This window comes from Colobus angolensis, unplaced genomic scaffold (assembly GCF_000951035.1).
Source record: "Colobus angolensis palliatus isolate OR3802 unplaced genomic scaffold, Cang.pa_1.0 Scaffold143, whole genome shotgun sequence".
NCBI classification, from domain to species: Eukaryota; Metazoa; Chordata; class Mammalia; order Primates; family Cercopithecidae; genus Colobus; species Colobus angolensis.
The window spans coordinates 4,933,735-4,952,672 of NW_012114522.1; the positions used below are offsets into that span (position 1 = coordinate 4,933,735).

Sequence of the window (18,938 nt, forward strand, 5' to 3'; positions counted from 1 at the left end):
AAGATGAGAAAGTTCTAGAGATAGATGGTGGTGATGGTTGTACAATAACATGAGTGTATTTAACACCAAATTGTAAAAATTGTCAAAGTGATAAATTTTATATTATGCGTATTTTACTACAATAATTTTTTTCATGGGTACAGAGGGAAAATAATATAGCTCTAGAAATTGGTCATCTTTCATTATAACAGAAATCATTAAAGGTGAAAAATGCAGTTTAGGAGTTTTTTTCTTTTTTCATTTTCTTTTTTGTTTTTTGAGACAGAGTCTTGCTTTGTTGCCCAGGCTGGAGTGCAATGGCACAATCTTGGGTCACTGCAACCTCTGCCTCCTGGGTTGAAGCAATTCTCCCACCTCAGCCTCCCAAGTAGCTGGGACTACAGTTGTGCGCCACCACACCTGGCTAATTTTTGTATTTTTAGTAGAGACAGGGTTTCACCACGTTGGCCAGACTGCTCTCGAACTCCTGACCTCAAGTGATCCGCCAGTCTTGGCCTCCCAAAGTGCTGGGATTACAGGCGTGAGCCACCACGCCCAGCCAGGTTTTTTTTTTTTTTCTTTCTAGGAGCTCAGGAATCATAACTGGCTACTGGTCTCAAGTTCTAATTTCAAAGGACCTATATACGTTGTATATGCAACTGATACAAAAAACATATTTGTTTAGCTAAGTCAATTCTGTTAATTTGTTTTAAAAAAAATCTGCTAGGTGAACCATTCAGCATTCTATCAGCAAAACAAAGTGGGGAAAACTTGCAGTCTGGAATGCAAGGTGGAATCTGCTCCCAGTTGGGGAATTTTCTAAGTGCTCCAGAGTCACAGATCTGGGGAGAGCAACCAGCTTTGAGAGAGCAGCCCCCGTCTGTTTGAAACTGGGCCTCCACTGAAATCCTCACACCCACAGCTGAATGAGGGATCTGAGGAGGGCACTGCGACCCTGGTGTCAAGTACCTTCTCGATATCGCAGGCCTGCTAAATGGGACCCTGCCCTGCCCATGAACCCACACTCAGGCCACTGTAGTGTGCAGCTTCATATGTCCCTGTGCAAAGAGGACTTGGCATTCTCATGATTGGCCCCTTAAAAGCAATCAATCACCAAATTTATAATGGAGAACAGACCCCAAACATCTTTATCTCTTTTCTTTTTTTTGTTTTTTTTGGAGACAGAGTCTCCTAGACTGGAGTGCAATGATGCAATCACTGCTCACTCCACTCTCGACCTCTTGGATTCAGGTGATCCTCCCGCCTCTGCATCCCCAGTAGCTAGGACCACAGGCATGTGCCACCATACCCAGCTAAGTTTTGTTTTGTTTTAACAGAGACAATGTCTTACTATGTTGCCCAAACTGGCCTCAAACTCTCTAAATACAGTCATCCCTCATTTTCCAAGGAAAAGTAAAGTTCAAACATACGTGAGGGACTTGCCCAGAGTCCGACAGTGTGATGGTTAATTTCATGTGTCAACTTGACTGGGTCACAGTACTCAAGAGAAATATCTTTATTCTTTATCGAGCATTATTCAGGACATTTCTGTGAAGGTATTTTTAACATCAGATGAACATTTAAATCAGTAGATTTTAATTAAAGCAGATTATACTCCATAATGTGGGTGGGCCTCATCCAATCAGTTGAAGGCCCTGAAAAAGTCTAAGACCCACCAAGAGCAAGAGAATTCAGCCTCTGGATGACCTTCAGACTACAGCGTCAACATCACCTCTCCCCTGGGTCTCCAGCCTGTCAGTCTGCCCTACAAAATTTGGATTTGCTGAGCTTCCACAATCATGTGACTCAGTTATTTAAAATCAGCCTTCTCTCTCTCTCTCCATGTATATGTATAGATGTGTGTGTGTGCATATGTGTATACACGCACACATTCTCTTCCTCAGGAGAACCTAATACACACAGCTTGTTAGCATTCATGTAAATTACCTTTTTCCTTCTTGCCTTCTCTCCACCCTTCAGTGAATACGTATTGAGTCCGTCATCTTAAAGGGCAGGATGATGTGGTGGTTAGGAACACAGATTGAACCTAGCTGTCTAGATTTGAACCTGGGCTCCACTATTAGTTAATGGTATGACCTTGAGTAAGTTACTTAACTTCCCACCCTCTGGTTCCTCTTCTGTGAGGTGGAGCTGTGATAATACCAACTCCTACCTTGTAAGGATTTTATGAGGACTGCTTTGGTTAAAGTGCCTAATGGCCTACGAAAAGCACAAGACACCCAGCTCACACTGTATCCACATTAACTATTGTTCGTTTCCAGGTGCCCAGACCATCATGCCAGGATATGACAGCATGGCAGAAAAGTTTCATCAACTTCACAATGTTGCCAGATGCCGCTCACATCTTCTAAAAGTATTCCATTCAGTGTCCATGCTAGGTCTGGGGGATTCGGAGATGACCAGCTCAGCTCCTGCTATCAGGAAAACCCAAACCTGATAAAGAAATTGACACATCCTTAGAAGGCAGCATGGGTAATATGGCACATGTGTTACTAGCTTGAAAAATCATCAACCTCAGTAAATAACCTCGAATAATAATGCATTGGTCCATGTATTGGTTTTCTAATGAGTTGCTGTGTGTATTAGTCCATTTTCACACTGCTATAAAGAACTGCTCAAGACTGGGTAATTTATAAAGGAAAGAGGTTTAATTGACTCACAGTTCAGCATGGCTGGGAAGACCTCAGGAAACTTACAATCATGGCAGAAGGTGAAGGGGAAGCAAGACACCTTCTTCACAAGGACACAGAAAAGAGTGCTGAGCAAAGGGGGAAGAGCCCCTTACAAAACCGTTGGATCTCATGAAAACTCATTTACTATCATGAGAATAGCATGGGGAAACCACTCCCATTATTCAGTTACCTCCACCTGGTCTCTTCCTTGACATGTGGAGATTATGGGGATTACAATTCAAGATGAGATTTGGGTGGGAACACAAAATCTAACTATATTACTGTGTAACAAATGACCACCAACTTGAAGGCTTAAACAACACCATTTATCAGCTTGCAGCTCTGGAGATGGGTGTCTGGGTGGGAGTCTGCTGAGTTCCCTGCTCTGGCTCTCACAAGGCCAAAATCAAGGTGTCGGCCAGCCTGGGCTCCTCTGCAGGAGCTGTCAGGGAGGACCCGCTTCCAGGGATTGTTAACAGACCTTTCCTGGGTGTGTCAGATTGTTAACAGAGCCCCATTGCTTACAGCCATAGGCTTCAGGTTCCTGTTTCCTTGCCAGTGTCAACCAGGGGCCACTGTCTACTTCTGGGGTCCGCCAGCATCCCTTCTCTTGTGTCTCCCTCCACTGTCAAGCCAGCAACACTGGGTTGAATGTTGTCCACACCTGAAATTTCTCTGACTCCCTCATCTGCTACCAGCCTGCAAAACTTACTGTTTTAAAAGGGTTTATGTGGTTGCATTACCATCACCTGGCTTATCTCTCTTTTGATTAACTCTAAGTGACTTTTATTACAACTGCAAGATCCCTTTGTCATGTAACTAACCTAACCACAGGAGAGATCTCATCCTATTCACAGGCCTCCCCACACTCAGTGGAGGCGGTTCTGCAAGGGTCATTGGGGATGATATGGTTAGTTAGGATCTGTGTCTCCACCCAAATCTCATGTTCAGTTGTAATCCCCAATGTTGGAGGTGGGGACTGGTGGAAAGGGATTGGATCATGGGGATGGTTTCTCCTGAATGGTTTAGCACCATCTCCCTTGATGTTGTCATCATGATAGTGAGTACTCCTGAGACCCGGTTGGTTAAAAGTGTGTGGCACCTCCTGCCTCTTGTTCCAGCCATGGGATGTGCTGGCGCCCCCTTTCCCTCCCACCCTGATTGTAAGTTTCCTGAGGCTGAGCAGATGCCAGCGTCATGCTTCCTGTATAGCTTACAGAACCATGAGCCAATTAAGCCTCTTTCCTTTATAAATTACCTAGTCTCAGGTATTTCTTTATGGTAGCGTGAGAATGAACTAATACAGGGATCGCTGTAGAATTCTGCCTGCCACAGTCAGGATGGGCTAGATCACACTGCTGTAACAAACAAGTCCCAGCCCTTACCACAGATTGACTGGGGCATCACTCTGGGTCTTCTCCACCACAGTTGGAGGCTGATAGAGCATCCACCACATGAACTGCTTTTCATAATCTCTGCCCAAAAGCAAAGCCCAAGCAAAACTTGAGTGGTCCCATGACAGAGAGAAAGCAATAGCGTCATAGAGCATGTAGAAAAGGAAGCACAGGCTCTTACAGCTGCCGCCTGGAAGCACACCCATCACTTTCTCTTACGTCGCTTCATATAAAATCAACCTATGTGACTTTATGTAACTTCAAGGGGACAGGGAAACTCAATCCTGGCCTGGGTCCAGGAAAGAGAGAACTGAACGTATTTGATGACCAGCACTGAGGATTCGCACAAATAGAAAATCATCCAAGAAAAGTAACTAAGTTAGATGGGTGAGGTGGTGAGCACCTGTACTCCCAGCTACTCCTGTAGTCCCAGATCCTCCTGAGGCAAAAGGATGGCTTAAGCTCATGAGGTTGAGGCTGCAGTGAGCTAAGATCGCTCCACTGCACTCCAGCCTGGGTGACGGAAGGAGGCCCTGTTTCTAAAAACAAAGTAACTGCTGTAAGAACTCCAGCTCCACGCCAAGCCCTCTGCTGGGTGCCGTATTGGTCAGACTCTTTCATTTGCGAGGGACAGAAGGAAACCTCACTGAAATCAGCTCAAGCTGAAGGAACTCTGCGTTTGCCCTGTAGCCAGAAATGACCACAGGGCAGCTGATGATGTCCAAGAAGGAGACGCAGGTCTCGGGCTCTGGGTCTGGAAGCGGGATGCAGCCCGTTCAGATCCTCTTCCTCCATCCACCTCTCAGCTCTGTTTGTGTACCTCCTGGTCTTGCACACTCCAGGGCAGAAGACTTAACTGCTGGCAACCACAGCATAGCCACGGTAGTGGCATGAGAGGGCAGCTCTCATCCTGTGTGCATCTTTCTTTTTTTTTTTGAGACGGAGTCTTGCTCTGTCCGGGCTGGAGTGCAGTGGCCGAATCTCAGCTCACTGCAAGCTCTGCCTCCTGGGTTTACGCCATTCTCCTGCCTCAGCCTCCCGAGTAGCTGGGACTACAGGCGCCCGCCACCTCGCCCGGCTAGTTTTTTGCATTTTTTAGTAGAGACGGGGTTTCACCATGTTAGCCAGGATGGTCTCGATCTTCTGACCTCATGATCCGCCCGTCTCGGCCTCCCAAAGTGCTGGGATTACAGGCTTGAGCCACCGCGCCCGGCCTGTGTGCATCTTTCAACCCCAGGTAGAGACACTGATTAGTCCCTCCTGGGCCATGGGCCCATTGTCACTCCTGTAGCAAGAGGGAGGAAGTAGACCAGGATGGGATTATGGAACAGATAACCAGAAAGAACAAAAAGAAAAACCACAGTCACTCCAGCTTTTCATGTTTATTTCTTCTTCACAAAAACTGCAATAAGTGTTATGAACCCCACATCAAAGGAGGATGAGTAATGGCCACACTTGCACAGCTGCATGATAACAGAAGTGAGATCTAAATTGAAGTCTGTATTACTCCAAAGCCCACAGTCTTTCTCCTAGGACAAGCTGGGACTCTTCTTGAAGGACTTTGAGTCCTTTCTGTGTACCAGGCCTGGGGGAATGTTTGGGACACAGCTCCTCCTGCCTGCTGTTTCTCGTTAAAGTTCAAATCCATGTTTTGGGGGCTTATGAAGGAATCTCTCTTCTAAAACATGAATCGCTTTTCATAATCGCTGCCCAAAAGCAAAGCCCAGCCTTGGTGTTTGTGTTCATTCCTTCACTCTGGGCCGTGTGGGCCAACTTTCCACCTGGGTTTGCCAAGAGCAAAAGCAACAAGCTCAAAAACACATCACATAAACAGGGGAAGATGTGTTGCTGTTAACCAAAGGAATACCAATATCAACAGGAACACCAGAGGCAATGTCCAGCTAGGCACTCAGTCTACCCCAACCCCAACACCTCCTGGCTGTCAGCTTGATTAGTGGCTCCTGACCTCAAATGCAGGCAGAAGTGAGGGGACAAGAAGTAACCCTTTGCAAGCATTGATGTGTTCAATGCTAGGCTCTTACCTTAGCACTCAGACTCTTCGTGTGGTCTAGTACAATGGAAGCTGCTGCTGGACTCTTCTAATCCTTGTCAAAGATAGCTATTGGCTGCAGGTTGGGCAAGAGAGGACATTTGAGATTGGGGATGTCCATTTCAGCCTGGGTTTCCATCACAAGTGGGCACAGGATGGGAACACAGGGAGCAGGCAGGAGAGGTGATATTCTGTATTCCAGCCATGTCACAAGAGGCCAGAGCCAACAGCAGGTTGCTGTTTCTTACAGTTCACTGGTGATATGGTTTGGTTCTCTGTTCCCACCCAAATCTCCCCTTGAATTGTAATAATCTCCATGTGTCAAGGGCATGAACAGGTGGAGATAATTGAATCATGGGTGTGGTTTCCCTTATACTGTTCTCATGATAGTGGGTGAGTTCTCACAAGATCTGATGGTTTTATAAGGGGATTCCCCCTTTGCTCGGTTCTTAGTCTCTCTCCTGCCACCCTGCTAAGGGATGCCTCCTGCCATGACTGTAAGTTTCCTGAGGCCTCCCCAGCCATGCAGAACTGTGGATCAATTAAACCTCTTTTCTTATAAATTACCCAGTCTTGGGTATTCATTCATAGCATCATGAGAATGGACTAATACAACTGAGGAACATCCCACAACCCTCCTCACTGAAAACCAAGAGTATTTCCCTGGTTACCTGTATCCCTTGTTGGAATATGCCTGTCTGAACAGCTAGCAGGAAAAGGTTAAATACTCTTTCTCCTGAAATGATTTTTAAAAGTCTCAGATCCTGAAAATACTAGATCACAAGAAGAAAACAGAACATAATTAAGCAACGGGGAGCTGAGGTTTGGTATCTGCTAGAAGGATCTCCTTATACTATGTATGTCTGTTGCTGGGATAAGGCTGCACTGGGAGGGAGTTGTGGAGGCCTGGAAGGGAGGCGGCTTAAGAGAGGTGTGGGTCATGGGACATGGTGTCCTGGACCATCCTGGGCTGTGTTAGAGAAAGACAAGCGTACTTGACATTGTGGTGATGTCTCTGCCCCTAACTCACCCCGTCCCAGGGTATCTCACCTTCATGGCCCATTAGTGGGCTAGGCCAATATGTGTGATCAAATTCGTCTTGCCCTAGTTTGGGCGGGGGGGGCTCCTCTGTTGCGCCACTACCATAGTCTCAGTTTGGGTTTTCCCAAAAGCTGACTCTGAGACAAGGATTTGGGTGGAAGAGGTTTCTTTGAGAGTGAGCCCAGGAAACACTGGTAGAGAAGTGGGAACGTGAGGCACAGAAGGGCAGAAAGCCAACACATCCATGGATTACCACCAAGCAAATTTTCACCATGGACCCCTGGAGCTTGATCCTGCTGGGGGACTTTGGGAGACTCTGTAGAACTCACCTCATTCCACTAACAGGGCAAAGGAGTAGGAATATTTATACACCAATGAGTCAGGAGCTCAGCTGAGCTGAGACAGAGCTGAGCTGCATGTGTCTGAGCAGCCAAGTTAAAGCAACAGCCAAAAATGAGAGTTAAGCATTTGGTCACTCACTGCAATGGTCTAAGGAAGAGACCAAACCAGAGGAAGCCCAGCTCCGCCGTTCCATCTACCCCCTGAACTGGTGCATCCTCACATCCTCACATCACTATGGGGGATCAAGTGCACCAGCACAGATGTGGAAGTGGGGGTCATCTCACTGTTGAGGGAGCCCCAGCAAAAGGTTCCTGCTGGTCTATGGACCCTGTGGTAGTGGGAGGCAGGGAAAGGGCCCCGAGTAGAAAAGTGCTGGGTCCTGAGTCAGAATAGGGGGATATGGTGTCAAGGATTCCCCCTCCCATACTCGGAGGTCTCTGCAGAGGCGCCTGGGGAGGACCTGGCCCAAGTCCTCAGATAAAGAGACCCATGAATGAAGGTGCCAGGTGAATAGGTAAACGGTTTGGCCAGCCTGGGGACCTGAGTGTTTTATAGCAACTCCCTTCAGAGATTGCATGCAAAGCTCTGGCTCTGTCCCAAGCCTGGGGTTGGGAGGGCAGCTCCCCCGATCCCCTTGAGGGCCTGCTATGTAAAGCCGTTGTAACTGCCCATGGATGACACATAGGTTTTTAACCAGAAGCCAGACTCTTCCCAACTTTCATGAATCATCGGTTGAGGGCTACTTCTGGGGGGCATTAAGAGTCCCCAATACTCTGGCTTGCTCTAATGTGGGCAGAGCAGGCACCTATGGCCAGACGAAGGCCTGAGGCAGAGGGTGGTGCTGGCAGGTGAAGCCTAGCCCAACTGCCCTTAAATGTAGGGGCTGAGGAGGCTTGGACAGGACATAGGCAGGGTCTGCTTCCAGCACAAAGCTCAGGACTTTCTTCAGTGGTCACAAGGGAGACCCTACTTCTCAGGACAGGGTCTGGCTTTGGGATGGAGCTAATGGTACATGTGTCAGTTAGAGTTCAACCCAAGAAGCATGACCAGTAGAAGAGAGACATTAAGAGATTTATTGCAAGGAATTGGCCTGTATGATTGTGGACATTGGCCAAGTACAAAATTGTAATAGGGTAGACTTTCAGGAAGTGCAAGCTGGAAGTCACTGGAACAGGCAAAGCTACTCCACAAGCAGAACTCTTTCTTTCTCAGGGAAGCCTTGGCTCTGCTCTTAAGACCTTCCAACTGATTAAATCAGGCCCACCCAGAGTATCTGAAATCATCTCCCTTACATAGAGCTTATTGCATAAGGACTCTAATCATATCTACAAACACTATCACAGTAACACTGGATTGGTGTTAGAATAACTGAGGATGGTAGCCTAGTCAAGATGACACACGGAAACACTATCACAATATAGAACAGAGAAAGAGAGATGATTTCTTAGTGACTTGAGTTCCTGGATCAAACCATTCCTGAGCTCCACACTCCCTCTGTATTTTCAAATTGCACTTTCCAGAAAACCCAGACTTCGGTATCTCATGCTGAATTTTCTGTAACATGCAACCTACAGTCCTAACTGACATAGGAAAGGCTCAAAACAAGGATGTGATAGCCTCATTCTGACCAGATCTCCCAGGAAGGGTTGTGTTCCAGTCTGGGTCCCACACAGTGTAAGACACATTGACACACAGCAGGGTTTGTGTCTGCGAGCCAGGGAGACTGTGAAACAAGGAGGGGCAGGATTGAATTTCTGCTTTAGAAATGGCCACTGGGAGGAGATAGGGCTCTAGGCAGAGAGGCATTCATCGTGATGTAGTTGAAGGGTCTTGAGGCCACTTCTCACTAAAAGGGTTCAAGAAGTGGGGATGGTAGCTCCAAAGAGAGTTGACTCTGTTTTGAGGGGCGGGGAGGAGTGGAGGTAGAGACACTGAAGAATGAGATGGTCTTAACATCGCCACACTTCTGTTCTGTGTAAGAAGGTACAGGACTTGAAGGCCTGCGCCAGGGTGTCATCGCATCTCATCTCCACCCTGGGAAGAATTTGGAGCTGCCCAGAGACTGGAGGGAAGTCGTAAGAGGCAAAGAGCTCCCTGTCCAGGGAGAGATGCAAGCAGACTCTGGACGAGCACTTGACAGGGAGGCTGTAAAGGAAGGATAAGCAGGAGGTAGGTAGATGTGGATAATTTCTAGGTTACCACATTAATTTCTGTTCTTCTACCAAACCCCAGAGAGATGGTATACTTGTTTCCTGTGGCCACCGTAACACATCACCACAAACCGAGGGGCTGCAGACATCACGAATTTATCATCTTACAGTTGTGGGCTCAGAGGGGTCTAACTGGGCCCCTTTTGGAGGCCCTAGGCAGGAATCCTTCTTTGCATTCTCTGCTTCTCAGGGCCTCCTGAATTCCTTGGCTTGTGGCTTCTTCTTCCATCTTCAAAGCCAGCAGCACGATATCTTACAATCTCCCTCATTCTCTGTCTTTCACAGAGAGGTATACACACACAAACACACACACATATACACACACATGCCTTCATACCCACTCCACTTGCCCACTGCATTCCTCACCTTTCAGCTCTCACCTGAGAGGGAGCAGTTCCCCGTGATGGGTGAGGGGCTCCAGAAACACCAGGATTTCTGCCGTCACACCACTTACCCAAGGTGTCAGCTGCCCTCATCAGTCTCCTCCGAGAGGACAGCAACTCTGTCTCTGTCATTCACTGTCTTTTCACCCATCTCAGTGCCTGGCACACAACAGACTCTTGATAAATAGACACACATCTGGCAAATGAAGAATCCATCCAAAGACAATGGCCAATATCTACCTGAGAGATGTTCACCTGCTCGTTAATTCTGACTCTTCAGCTCTCCTGGCATGATGGGGTCTATGCCCGATCTAAGACATTAAGAAAACCAGAAGGGACCTTTTGGCAGAGACAAGGGTTTACCTGATATATGGGAGAATTCCTGCCTGGATTTTTAACACTCAGAGCAGCCAACTGCTGAAGGAGCCTCAGAAGGGGGCAGAGAAAGAGCTGGTGGGAGGATTCAGGTGATTCGTGGTAAAGGAGACATTTGAGAACAGAACACACGTGCGGGGCTCCACCAGCCTGTATCCAGTGCAGCGTCTCACAGGGAGCTCGTGGTGGGGAACCACGACAGGCTGTCCTGCGTAGGTTTCTTAGTAGGCTTGTGCCTTAATCTCTGAGTAACATGAGTAGTCACCAAGTCCATTCAGTCACACCTTACTGTTCATCCGCTCTACCTGGCTGTGTGCTGGTTGCTGAGGAAGACCATTCCTGTCTCCTGGAGAAGGACATGGTGATTAAAAGAGACAGATGCGGGGGGAAAGTCAATGTATCATGCTTAGGATGTGGGGGGAACCCTGGAGAGGACCAGAAAGCAGACAGAATTCCCGGATGCACACTGGCACGCATTGGGCTCGGCATGCAAACTTGTGCATGTTGGGCTCGGCACAGGCTAGTCATCCTCGTCTCCATCTGCCCTGGGAATCAGCACGAGGCACCCTCTCCTCTGGGGTGATTCCTGTTCACTCCACTCCCGGCTTGGCAGAGTGAGAGGTGGCGATTTTCTTGCACCTGGCCCAGGGCACAGCAGCCTCATTCCTTGTCTCCCCACTGACTGTGACTCCTCAGGGGCCCAGCATCCACCATGTCTCAGTTGGTACCAGTGACAGCAGATGGCTACAGTCAGTCACTCATTCATTCTCATGCTCAACGGGAAGGCCTATAAGCCTCCTTGCAGCTCTGAATTCAGCTGATTTACCCAAGAAGTCCCATGAATAACTGCACACGGTATTGCGGGTGGAACAAGGTCAAATCTCCCAGCAGCACATTTATCCCAACTTCGGACTCACAGACGACTCTTGTTTTCCAGCACAGCAATGTCTCCTTGATCAAACGGACTTGTTTGGTCCATGGGCTTGTTTGTCTTCCTTGCTCTGAATTTAAGCCCATTCCATGAGCACATCCAGAAGCCCTGGAGCATTTTAAAGCAGACCCAGAGTGCCCAGCTGGGGCCAGCTAGTCTGCCAGGGAGGCCTATGCCCCAGGCACTACCATGGAGGGAGTGTGGAGACTCCTTCACCCAGAAGAAAACATATCTGTGCCTCCACTTGCCACCTCCAAGCACACACTGTTCTGCCCTGAGAGCCGCAGTCCCTGTGTCATCTTGCTAAAGGTGTTTGCAGAACACATTCTCACCTACAAAACAGGAAGGCACAGCTTACAGTCCCTGCCCAGGGCTTTTACCACCAGAAACTAGATAAATAAAACATTGGGATTGGAAGGAACTTCAGACATCACCCAGGGTGATGCTATCCTGTTTACGGACAGGGAATGGAGGCCAGGTCGAGAAAGGATTTCTCCTGGCAAATACAGTGGGGACAAGCTGGAGCCGGGCTTCATCCCTGTGGTTGATCCTCAGTCCAGCCCTGTGTCCAGGATGCCATGCTCTGGTTCACCCATCTCTGTGGGCTTCGTCTTTGGTTGTTTTGTTCTGGGAATGTGCAGCTTGCCCAGGACACTCCCCTTTCCTCCCTTGTTGGAGGAAGCTTTGGGGACAGGAAGGTCCAGACATAGTTCCAGGGCTCTACTACTCTTCACAGCTTCATCTCCCCTGAGGCCCTCAGTTTCCTCACCTGGGAAATGGGACTAACCCTATTCACTTCATTGGCTGGCTGTGAGGCTCATGGCATTCCCGATGGCGGCTGGCCTGGTGGCTGCTGGTATGTAAGTCACATTCAGTGTTAAGGAAGAATCTTCTTCTCCCTTTTGACAGTTCCTTCTTGCTTGTTACCTGATCTTGGGCAGCCCGAGGACCCCAGCTCATCTCTGCCTGCCAGAGTCCTGCTTCTCACCCATTCTGCGCTGTGGGGTGGAAGAATGGCAGGAGGACAGAGCGTGAAGTCTCATCCCAACCCATATGCCTCCAGCTTTGTGACCTCCAGCAAGTTGCTGGAACTCTTTGAGCCTCAGTTTTCCCACCTGGAAAATGGGACTCTTTTCTGTGACACCTACCTCACAGAGACACTTGCTGGATTTAACGGAGACAATGCTATTAGCTCCGATCACTTGGAAACACACAATGAGCCTGGCATGAGGCTTGCTCAGTCATGCCGTCTCCCGCTGATTCCTCACTATGGCCTTTTGAGTGAGCCACTCTTACCATCCTCATCTCACAGATAAGGAGATGGAGGAAACACTGAAGAAATCTGCCCAAGGTCAAAGCCAGAAGGGAGTGACCCTGCTTTGCACCCAGGGCGTCTAAGTGGAGAGCCTTTACCTGCCACTGTCTTGGGAGGGCAGCCCTGAGGGAGACGCAGTTCTTGAAAACTAACCCTTCCTGAGGGACTGCTCTCCATCAGGGCCTGTGCTAGGAGCTTGAGGTGGAAGAGGGTGGGGATACTCACACTCCCACACATACAGCCGCTGAGTGAGACTGTCCTTCAGACCCAGAGTCACACACATGGCTTCTCAGAGGCTGGCGGGGCGGCGGGGGCGGGGGGAGGTGGGGGCCTAGCCCAAGGCTCACCTACCTGGTTAGTGATTGATGGACCCCAACACCAGTGGCCTGACCTCAGCCCTGCATCCCTGCTCCACTGCGGGCTGCCTGGAGGGAGTGATGCCCAGTCTTCCCCTCTAGTCCCTTTCCCTCCTGGCACTACATCCGTTTTGACAAACGATGCCATTCAAACCCAGGCCTGGTGCCCACTCCTCTCCCCCGACCCTCCCCTCCTTCCATCTCTGTCCTCCTCGTATCCCCCAACCCTCTCCATCTGCTGTTCCTGCCATTTCAGGAAAAGTCCCTGTGGAGAGAGAAATTTCTTGCTGAAAGTGTGGGGGAGGCAAAGCCACCCTTTGTCACCCCCTCCTCCAGGCAGCCCCTCCTCTTAACCTGGAGCTTTCCTGTCTGAGAGGGTTCCTGTCCCGGCCCTGCCCGGTGGGCGTGCTGGCTTCCTCTCTCCCACCCTGGATGGACGGCAGCCTGCGCTGGCCCCACAGGAAGTGGAGGCGTGGAGCCGCCCTGGACCACCCCCAGCCTGCATAAAGGGGCGGGCGGCGAGGCTGCACTAGCGCCTGGCACCATGAGGACGCCTGGGCCTCTGCCCGTGCTGCTGCTGCTCCTGGCGGGCGTCCCCTCCGCGCGGCCCACTCCCCCGACCTGCTACTCCCGCATGCGGGCCCTGAGCCAGGAGATCACCCGCGACTTCCAGCTCCTGCAGGGCTCGGAGCCCTCGGTGAGTCCCCCGCGCGCCCAGGACAGGGGTGCATGGCCCATTCAGTTCTTAAACCCTTGCCTTTAGACGAAAAAAAAAGAGAGAGAGAGAGAAGGATATTTTTCTTTTCTAGTAAATGTAAATCTCAAGAGTGTTTGTGTTTTATTCATCTCCTATTAAATATGATAGCAATGGTTTGCTTTCTTCAAAACACAAGAAAAAGTAAAGACATTACAATTTTTGTAACTTACTAGCAAATATCAAAGGATCTGTTGTAAAATGTAAAAAAAAAACAAAAACAAAAAAAAAGGAGTGGGAGGAGGGGGAGAAAAACAGCTCCCCGTAGAGTCTGGAACATCAGAGTAAAGGAGGACGGAGGAATGAAGCTTGTGTATTCCTTTTGTTAGCCTGCTGAGGAGTGTGCCCGAAGAGGTAGCACAGAATTGGCCTCCACCCCTCATCTGCTGAGGGACCCGGGCAAATTCCTCAGCCTCTGCCTCTCAGTTTTCTTGTCTGTAAAATGGGATGACAGTAGCACCCCTCCCTTTAGAGTGCCTTTGACAATCAAAGGCAGGTGTCACAGAGCCAAGCCTACAGGAACCAGTACTCAACAGATGCCAGCTGATGTGATCACGATCTTCAGAGGGAGACCTGGGGACTCAGAGAGGGGAAGTCCCAGAAGGGCTGTTGGGGACTAGAACCCAGGCCTCTGCCTGCTTCTGCATCGAAACAAAATGCATTAAACTTCATTAAAAGCTTTAGTAAAGTTTAAAAGTGTCTTTTAATCACTTGCAAATGCTTCAAACAAAACATAATGTTTCTCAGATGTTAGGGTTTACAATGCCCTAGCTAACACCTTCTTGGTATTTTCTTTTTAAAAGTTAAATAACATGTATTTTTTTTCCTAATTGTAAAAGTATTGTACTTTGTAGAACAGTTGGAAAACGTACAAAGTACAAAGAAGAAAATAAATCTTGCTTGTAATTCTACCAGCTAGAGGTAGCTGCTGCTGTAGTGTTCTGGAGGATCATATTTCAGCTTTCTGTCTACTATAGGTATTCAAATACGTGTGTGTTGTGTGTGTGTGTGTAAACAAAATTTGGGTCAAACAGCACAAGCAGTTTTGCAACTTACTTTTTAATGACACTATCAAATAAGTTAATTTTTGTTTTAACATTTTGTTGTATAGTTTCACCACAATTTACCCACAAGTTTCTTGTTATCGAATATAGACAGCAATCATCTTTTAAAGGAATCTGATTTTAAAAGGTTTAAAAAATTCAGAGGCTCTGAACTGCGGAGCAGGAAGAAAGTGGAAAGATTATGCATTCTAACTTTCTAATTTCACAACTGAGAACTGAAGGAAGGCACTTGCCCGTGGTCACAAGGAGATTACTGAGAGGGCAGAGCACGAGGGCTTTTGCCCTTCAGCCCTGCACAAAAATGGAAGCCCAATATAGAAATATAAAAGTATGCATATATATGCACTTTGATATTACTATATTATACACTATATACAACAATATATTAGCTATAGAATGCCTACATAACTAATATGTATAATTACATATATCTTATGTAAGTATATGTAATGTCTATAATTACATGCAGTTATACAACTGTTATATAACTAGTTATAGAACTGTTTTATAGATGTACATATATACTGTGTATATATACTTGTATTCCTGTATTATATTACTATTTCTATATTACAGTTATGGGACTGCTTTTATGTATATACGTGTATGTATATTTCTGAATGGGTATGCATACAAAACACCTCCCTAATTCATAGCAAATGATATAAAGGTTGTATTCTAAAAGTCTAATTCTGGAAGCGCAGTCGCCCATTTCTGGAGGAGTGACATATGGCACAAGAAAGTACCATGCATGTCGTAGCATGAGGGAGGACTCCAAGGATCTGGGCTGGTCTGGCTGTTGAGAGGGCCACCAGGGAGACTTTTGTGACCAGGTGTGCCCCTGTGGGCATCCCAGAATCCCTTATCCCTTTCCACAGGAGCCATGTGTGAGATACCTGCCCAGGCTGTACCTGGACATACACGTAAGAGGGCTCTCCCTGGGGGAGGGAAGTCTGGGGCTGAGGGAGTCAGGTCTGAACCTCTGCTGCTGGCTGTGTGGCACAGAGTCAGGGAGAGATCTTATGCAGCTCAGCCCTGTCCCTCTTGCTACTGACTTCTCCCACAAGCCCCCTCCCCATTGCCCACTCCCAGAATTACTGTGTGCTGGACAAGCTGCAGGACTTTGTGGCCTCGCCCCAGTGTTGGAAAGTGGCCCAGGTGGATTCCTTGAAGGACAAAGCACGGAAGCTGTACACCATCATGAACTCGTTCTGCAGGAGGGTAAGTGGATGCTATTGAAAATCCATTTTCTACTTGCTATCAAAGAGCTTTTCAAAGAGGAGGGTTGGGAGGAGACAGGGACAAGGAAGAGGAGCAGAGATGTTTCACAGATGCTTTCAGCTCACAAAGCCCTTTCTCAACCGTGGTTGCCTTGTTGATGGGGTTCAGGACAAGGCCCTTTGTCTCCATGAGCTACACACTGATGCAGGGGTTATACCCCAGGACCAGACCCCAGCCACATGGATAGACTCTGCCAGGACCCAAGTGAGGCAGGTTAGAGGAGACTCTGCAGGAGGGGGTTCAGGTGTGCTCTGATAAGAGGATTCTGGTAGGAGAGGGAAAAGGACAGAAAATCAGCAATAGTTGAAATGTGAAAAGTAGAGGCATGTGATTGCAGGGCACAGACTTCAGCATCAGGGAGCCCTGAACTTGAGTCTGTATCTCCCTGCTTCCCAAGTGGGAGTGCCTGTCTTAGTCTGTGTCTGCTGCTATAACGTAACACCATAGATTGGGTACTTTATTTTTTAAAAAAGAAGTTTGTTTAGCTTATGGTAGAGGCTGGTGTGGAGTCTAAGAGCATGGTGCTGGCATCTGGTGAGGGCCTTCTTGCTGCTTGATACCATGGCAGACGTCATCACACAGCAAGAGGGTAAGAGCCAGAGAGAGTTCACTTTTTTAACAAAGCCACCCTTGCAATAAGCAACCCTCTCTCAAGGTAGTGACGTTAATCCATTCGTAAGAGCAGAGCCCTCATTAATCCAGTCATTAAGTCAAAGCCTACATTAGTTCATGTACAAAGGCAGAGGGTTTAAGTTTCCAACACAGAAACTTTAGGGACCACATTCAAATCACAGCAGTGTCCCTTCACTCCTCTGAGGTACGGTTTCCTCAGTCCTGAACTGAGGACACAGTAGTGCCATCTCATGAGATGGATAGTAATAACTACACCCTTACCTTGTGTGGGTACTGCAGTAACTCCCTTGATCCTAAGAAGCCTAGTAGGGTGACTAAATACGGAATTCCTAGCACCATGCTTAGCCCAGAGTAAGCTCCTCTGAAAATTGTAGTAATTAGCTATTAAGTTATAATTTCTTGATCCTATATGAAAGATGTGTTATGAATTTTTCCCCATGCCCACACCCAGTTTCCTCCTCCTCCCTGCTCCTTTTGGTTTGTGGGGGAAGATAGGAAGCTGATACAATTATGATAACAGTGTGATGAGTAGTGGTATTGACTGAAGTGAGGAGAGGTGGGAGCTGATCTTCATGGTCATTCCAATTCCTGGCCCAGGGTGCTGCTCAGTAACTAAGGTTCATTCATTTATTCCCTCCCTCACCCATTCATCTATCCATCTGGTCAACCAATGTATGTGTGAATTCCATAAGTGATAATAATTTAAAAAAACATGAAATTCTATTGGAATGTGAAGCAAGAAGTGACTAGCTCTTTTTGGGGAGAGTAAGGGATGGGAAGTTTTCACACAAAGGGGAACAACTGAACAGCCTTTGAGGGTAACCAAGAGCCCTACGGTTGCATATGGACTCCGTGGCCACCTTCAGTGACTTTTGTGCTCATTGCACATCTTTTTCAGGACTTGGTCTTCCTGTTGGATGACTGCAATGCCTTGGAATACCCAATTCCAGTGACTACGGTCCTGCCAGATCATCAGCGCTAAGGCAGCCCAGACCGGAGAAAGAACCCAAGAGAACTGAAGTTATGTCAACTACTCAGACTTAATGGGCCAGAGCCATGACCCCCACAGGTCTTGTGTTAGTTGTATCTGAAAGTGTTTTGTGTCTCTCTACCTTCTGGAAAACAGGGCTGGTATTCCTACCCAGAAACCTCCTTTGAGCATAGAGTTAGCAACCATGCTTCTCATTCCCTTGACTCATGTCTTGCCAGGATGGTTAGATACACAGTGTGTTGATTTGGTCACTAAAAAGAAGAAAAGGACTAACAAGCCTCTCTTTTATGAGCAACTATCTTGAGAACACACAAAATAGTATGTTTTTATTACTGGTTTAATGGAGTAATGGTACTTTTATTCTTTCTTGATAGAAACCTGCTTACATTTAACCAAGCTTCTCTTATGCATTTTTCTAACACAAACTTTCTTCACTTTCTTTCATTTAAGAAGAAATTAATGCTCTTAAGATATATTTGCAAGTTTTTTATGTAGTACTGACAGGACCCACTCTTTCATTGAAAGGTGATAAAAATCAAATAAAGAATCTCTTCACAATGAGAAACATGTGTCCTGCTGTATCTGTCCAAGGTGGGCGTCAGGGTTGTGTTTTTTTCACACTTCTCTTGAAAACTCCTGCTCTAAGCATGATGCAACGTTCTCCTGCTTTCAGTCAGATTCAGGTGTCTCTGGTTCTGCTTCATCCACCTGCATGAATGTGTGCTCTTTAAGTGTTGGGGATGCTGATTTCTGTTGAGGACAGCTGTTTCCTTTGGGGATCTACATTGGGAGCAGATTGCATCATACCCACAGGCAGTGCTTTGCTGCACTTATCACGAATGTCAGCTATTGACTTCACACAGCAAACCCAGAGATGGGCATGGAAGGAAGCTGAGGCTCATGCAGGTCAAGTAACTTGCCTGAGGCCACTGGCTGCTAAGTGGGAAAGCCTGGGTTGAACCCAAGCCTGTGTAACTCAAATGCCCATGCCCTTCCCAGCGTTGCCACCCCGGCTCGCTGCAGGTGAAACATGCTTGTTAAATTAATTTATGAACCCAACAATAAAATCTCAGTTAAGAAACGGGATTGTTGGGGGGCGGAGCAAGATGGCCGAATAGGAACAGCTCCAGTCTCCAACTCCCAGCG

At 47.7% G+C, this 18,938-nt stretch overlaps 1 protein-coding gene across 1 annotated transcript; it reads left to right on the forward strand.

Moving 5' to 3' along the window:
• The first annotated feature begins 13,591 nt into the window (after positions 1-13,591).
• Positions 13,592-18,357, forward strand: CYTL1 (cytokine-like 1). The gene is made up of 4 exons (XM_011935427.1): positions 13,592-13,766; positions 15,766-15,810; positions 15,980-16,108; positions 17,700-18,357. The coding sequence occupies exons 1-4, from the start codon at positions 13,614-13,616 to the stop codon at positions 17,781-17,783; spliced, it is 411 nt and encodes a 136-aa protein (XP_011790817.1). The 5' UTR covers positions 13,592-13,613; the 3' UTR covers positions 17,784-18,357.
• Positions 18,358-18,938: the final 581 nt, after the last annotated feature.

Coding starts and splice junctions, on each gene's coding strand:
- CYTL1 (XM_011935427.1), top strand. CDS start 13,614: ATGAGGACGCCTGGGCCTCTGCCCGTGCTGCTGCTGCTCCTGGCGGGC. Junction 13,767..15,765: donor TGCAGGGCTCGGAGCCCTCG/GTGAGTCCCCCG, acceptor CCCTTTCCACAG/GAGCCATGTGTGAGATACCT. Junction 16,109..17,699: donor TGAACTCGTTCTGCAGGAGG/GTAAGTGGATGC, acceptor CATCTTTTTCAG/GACTTGGTCTTCCTGTTGGA.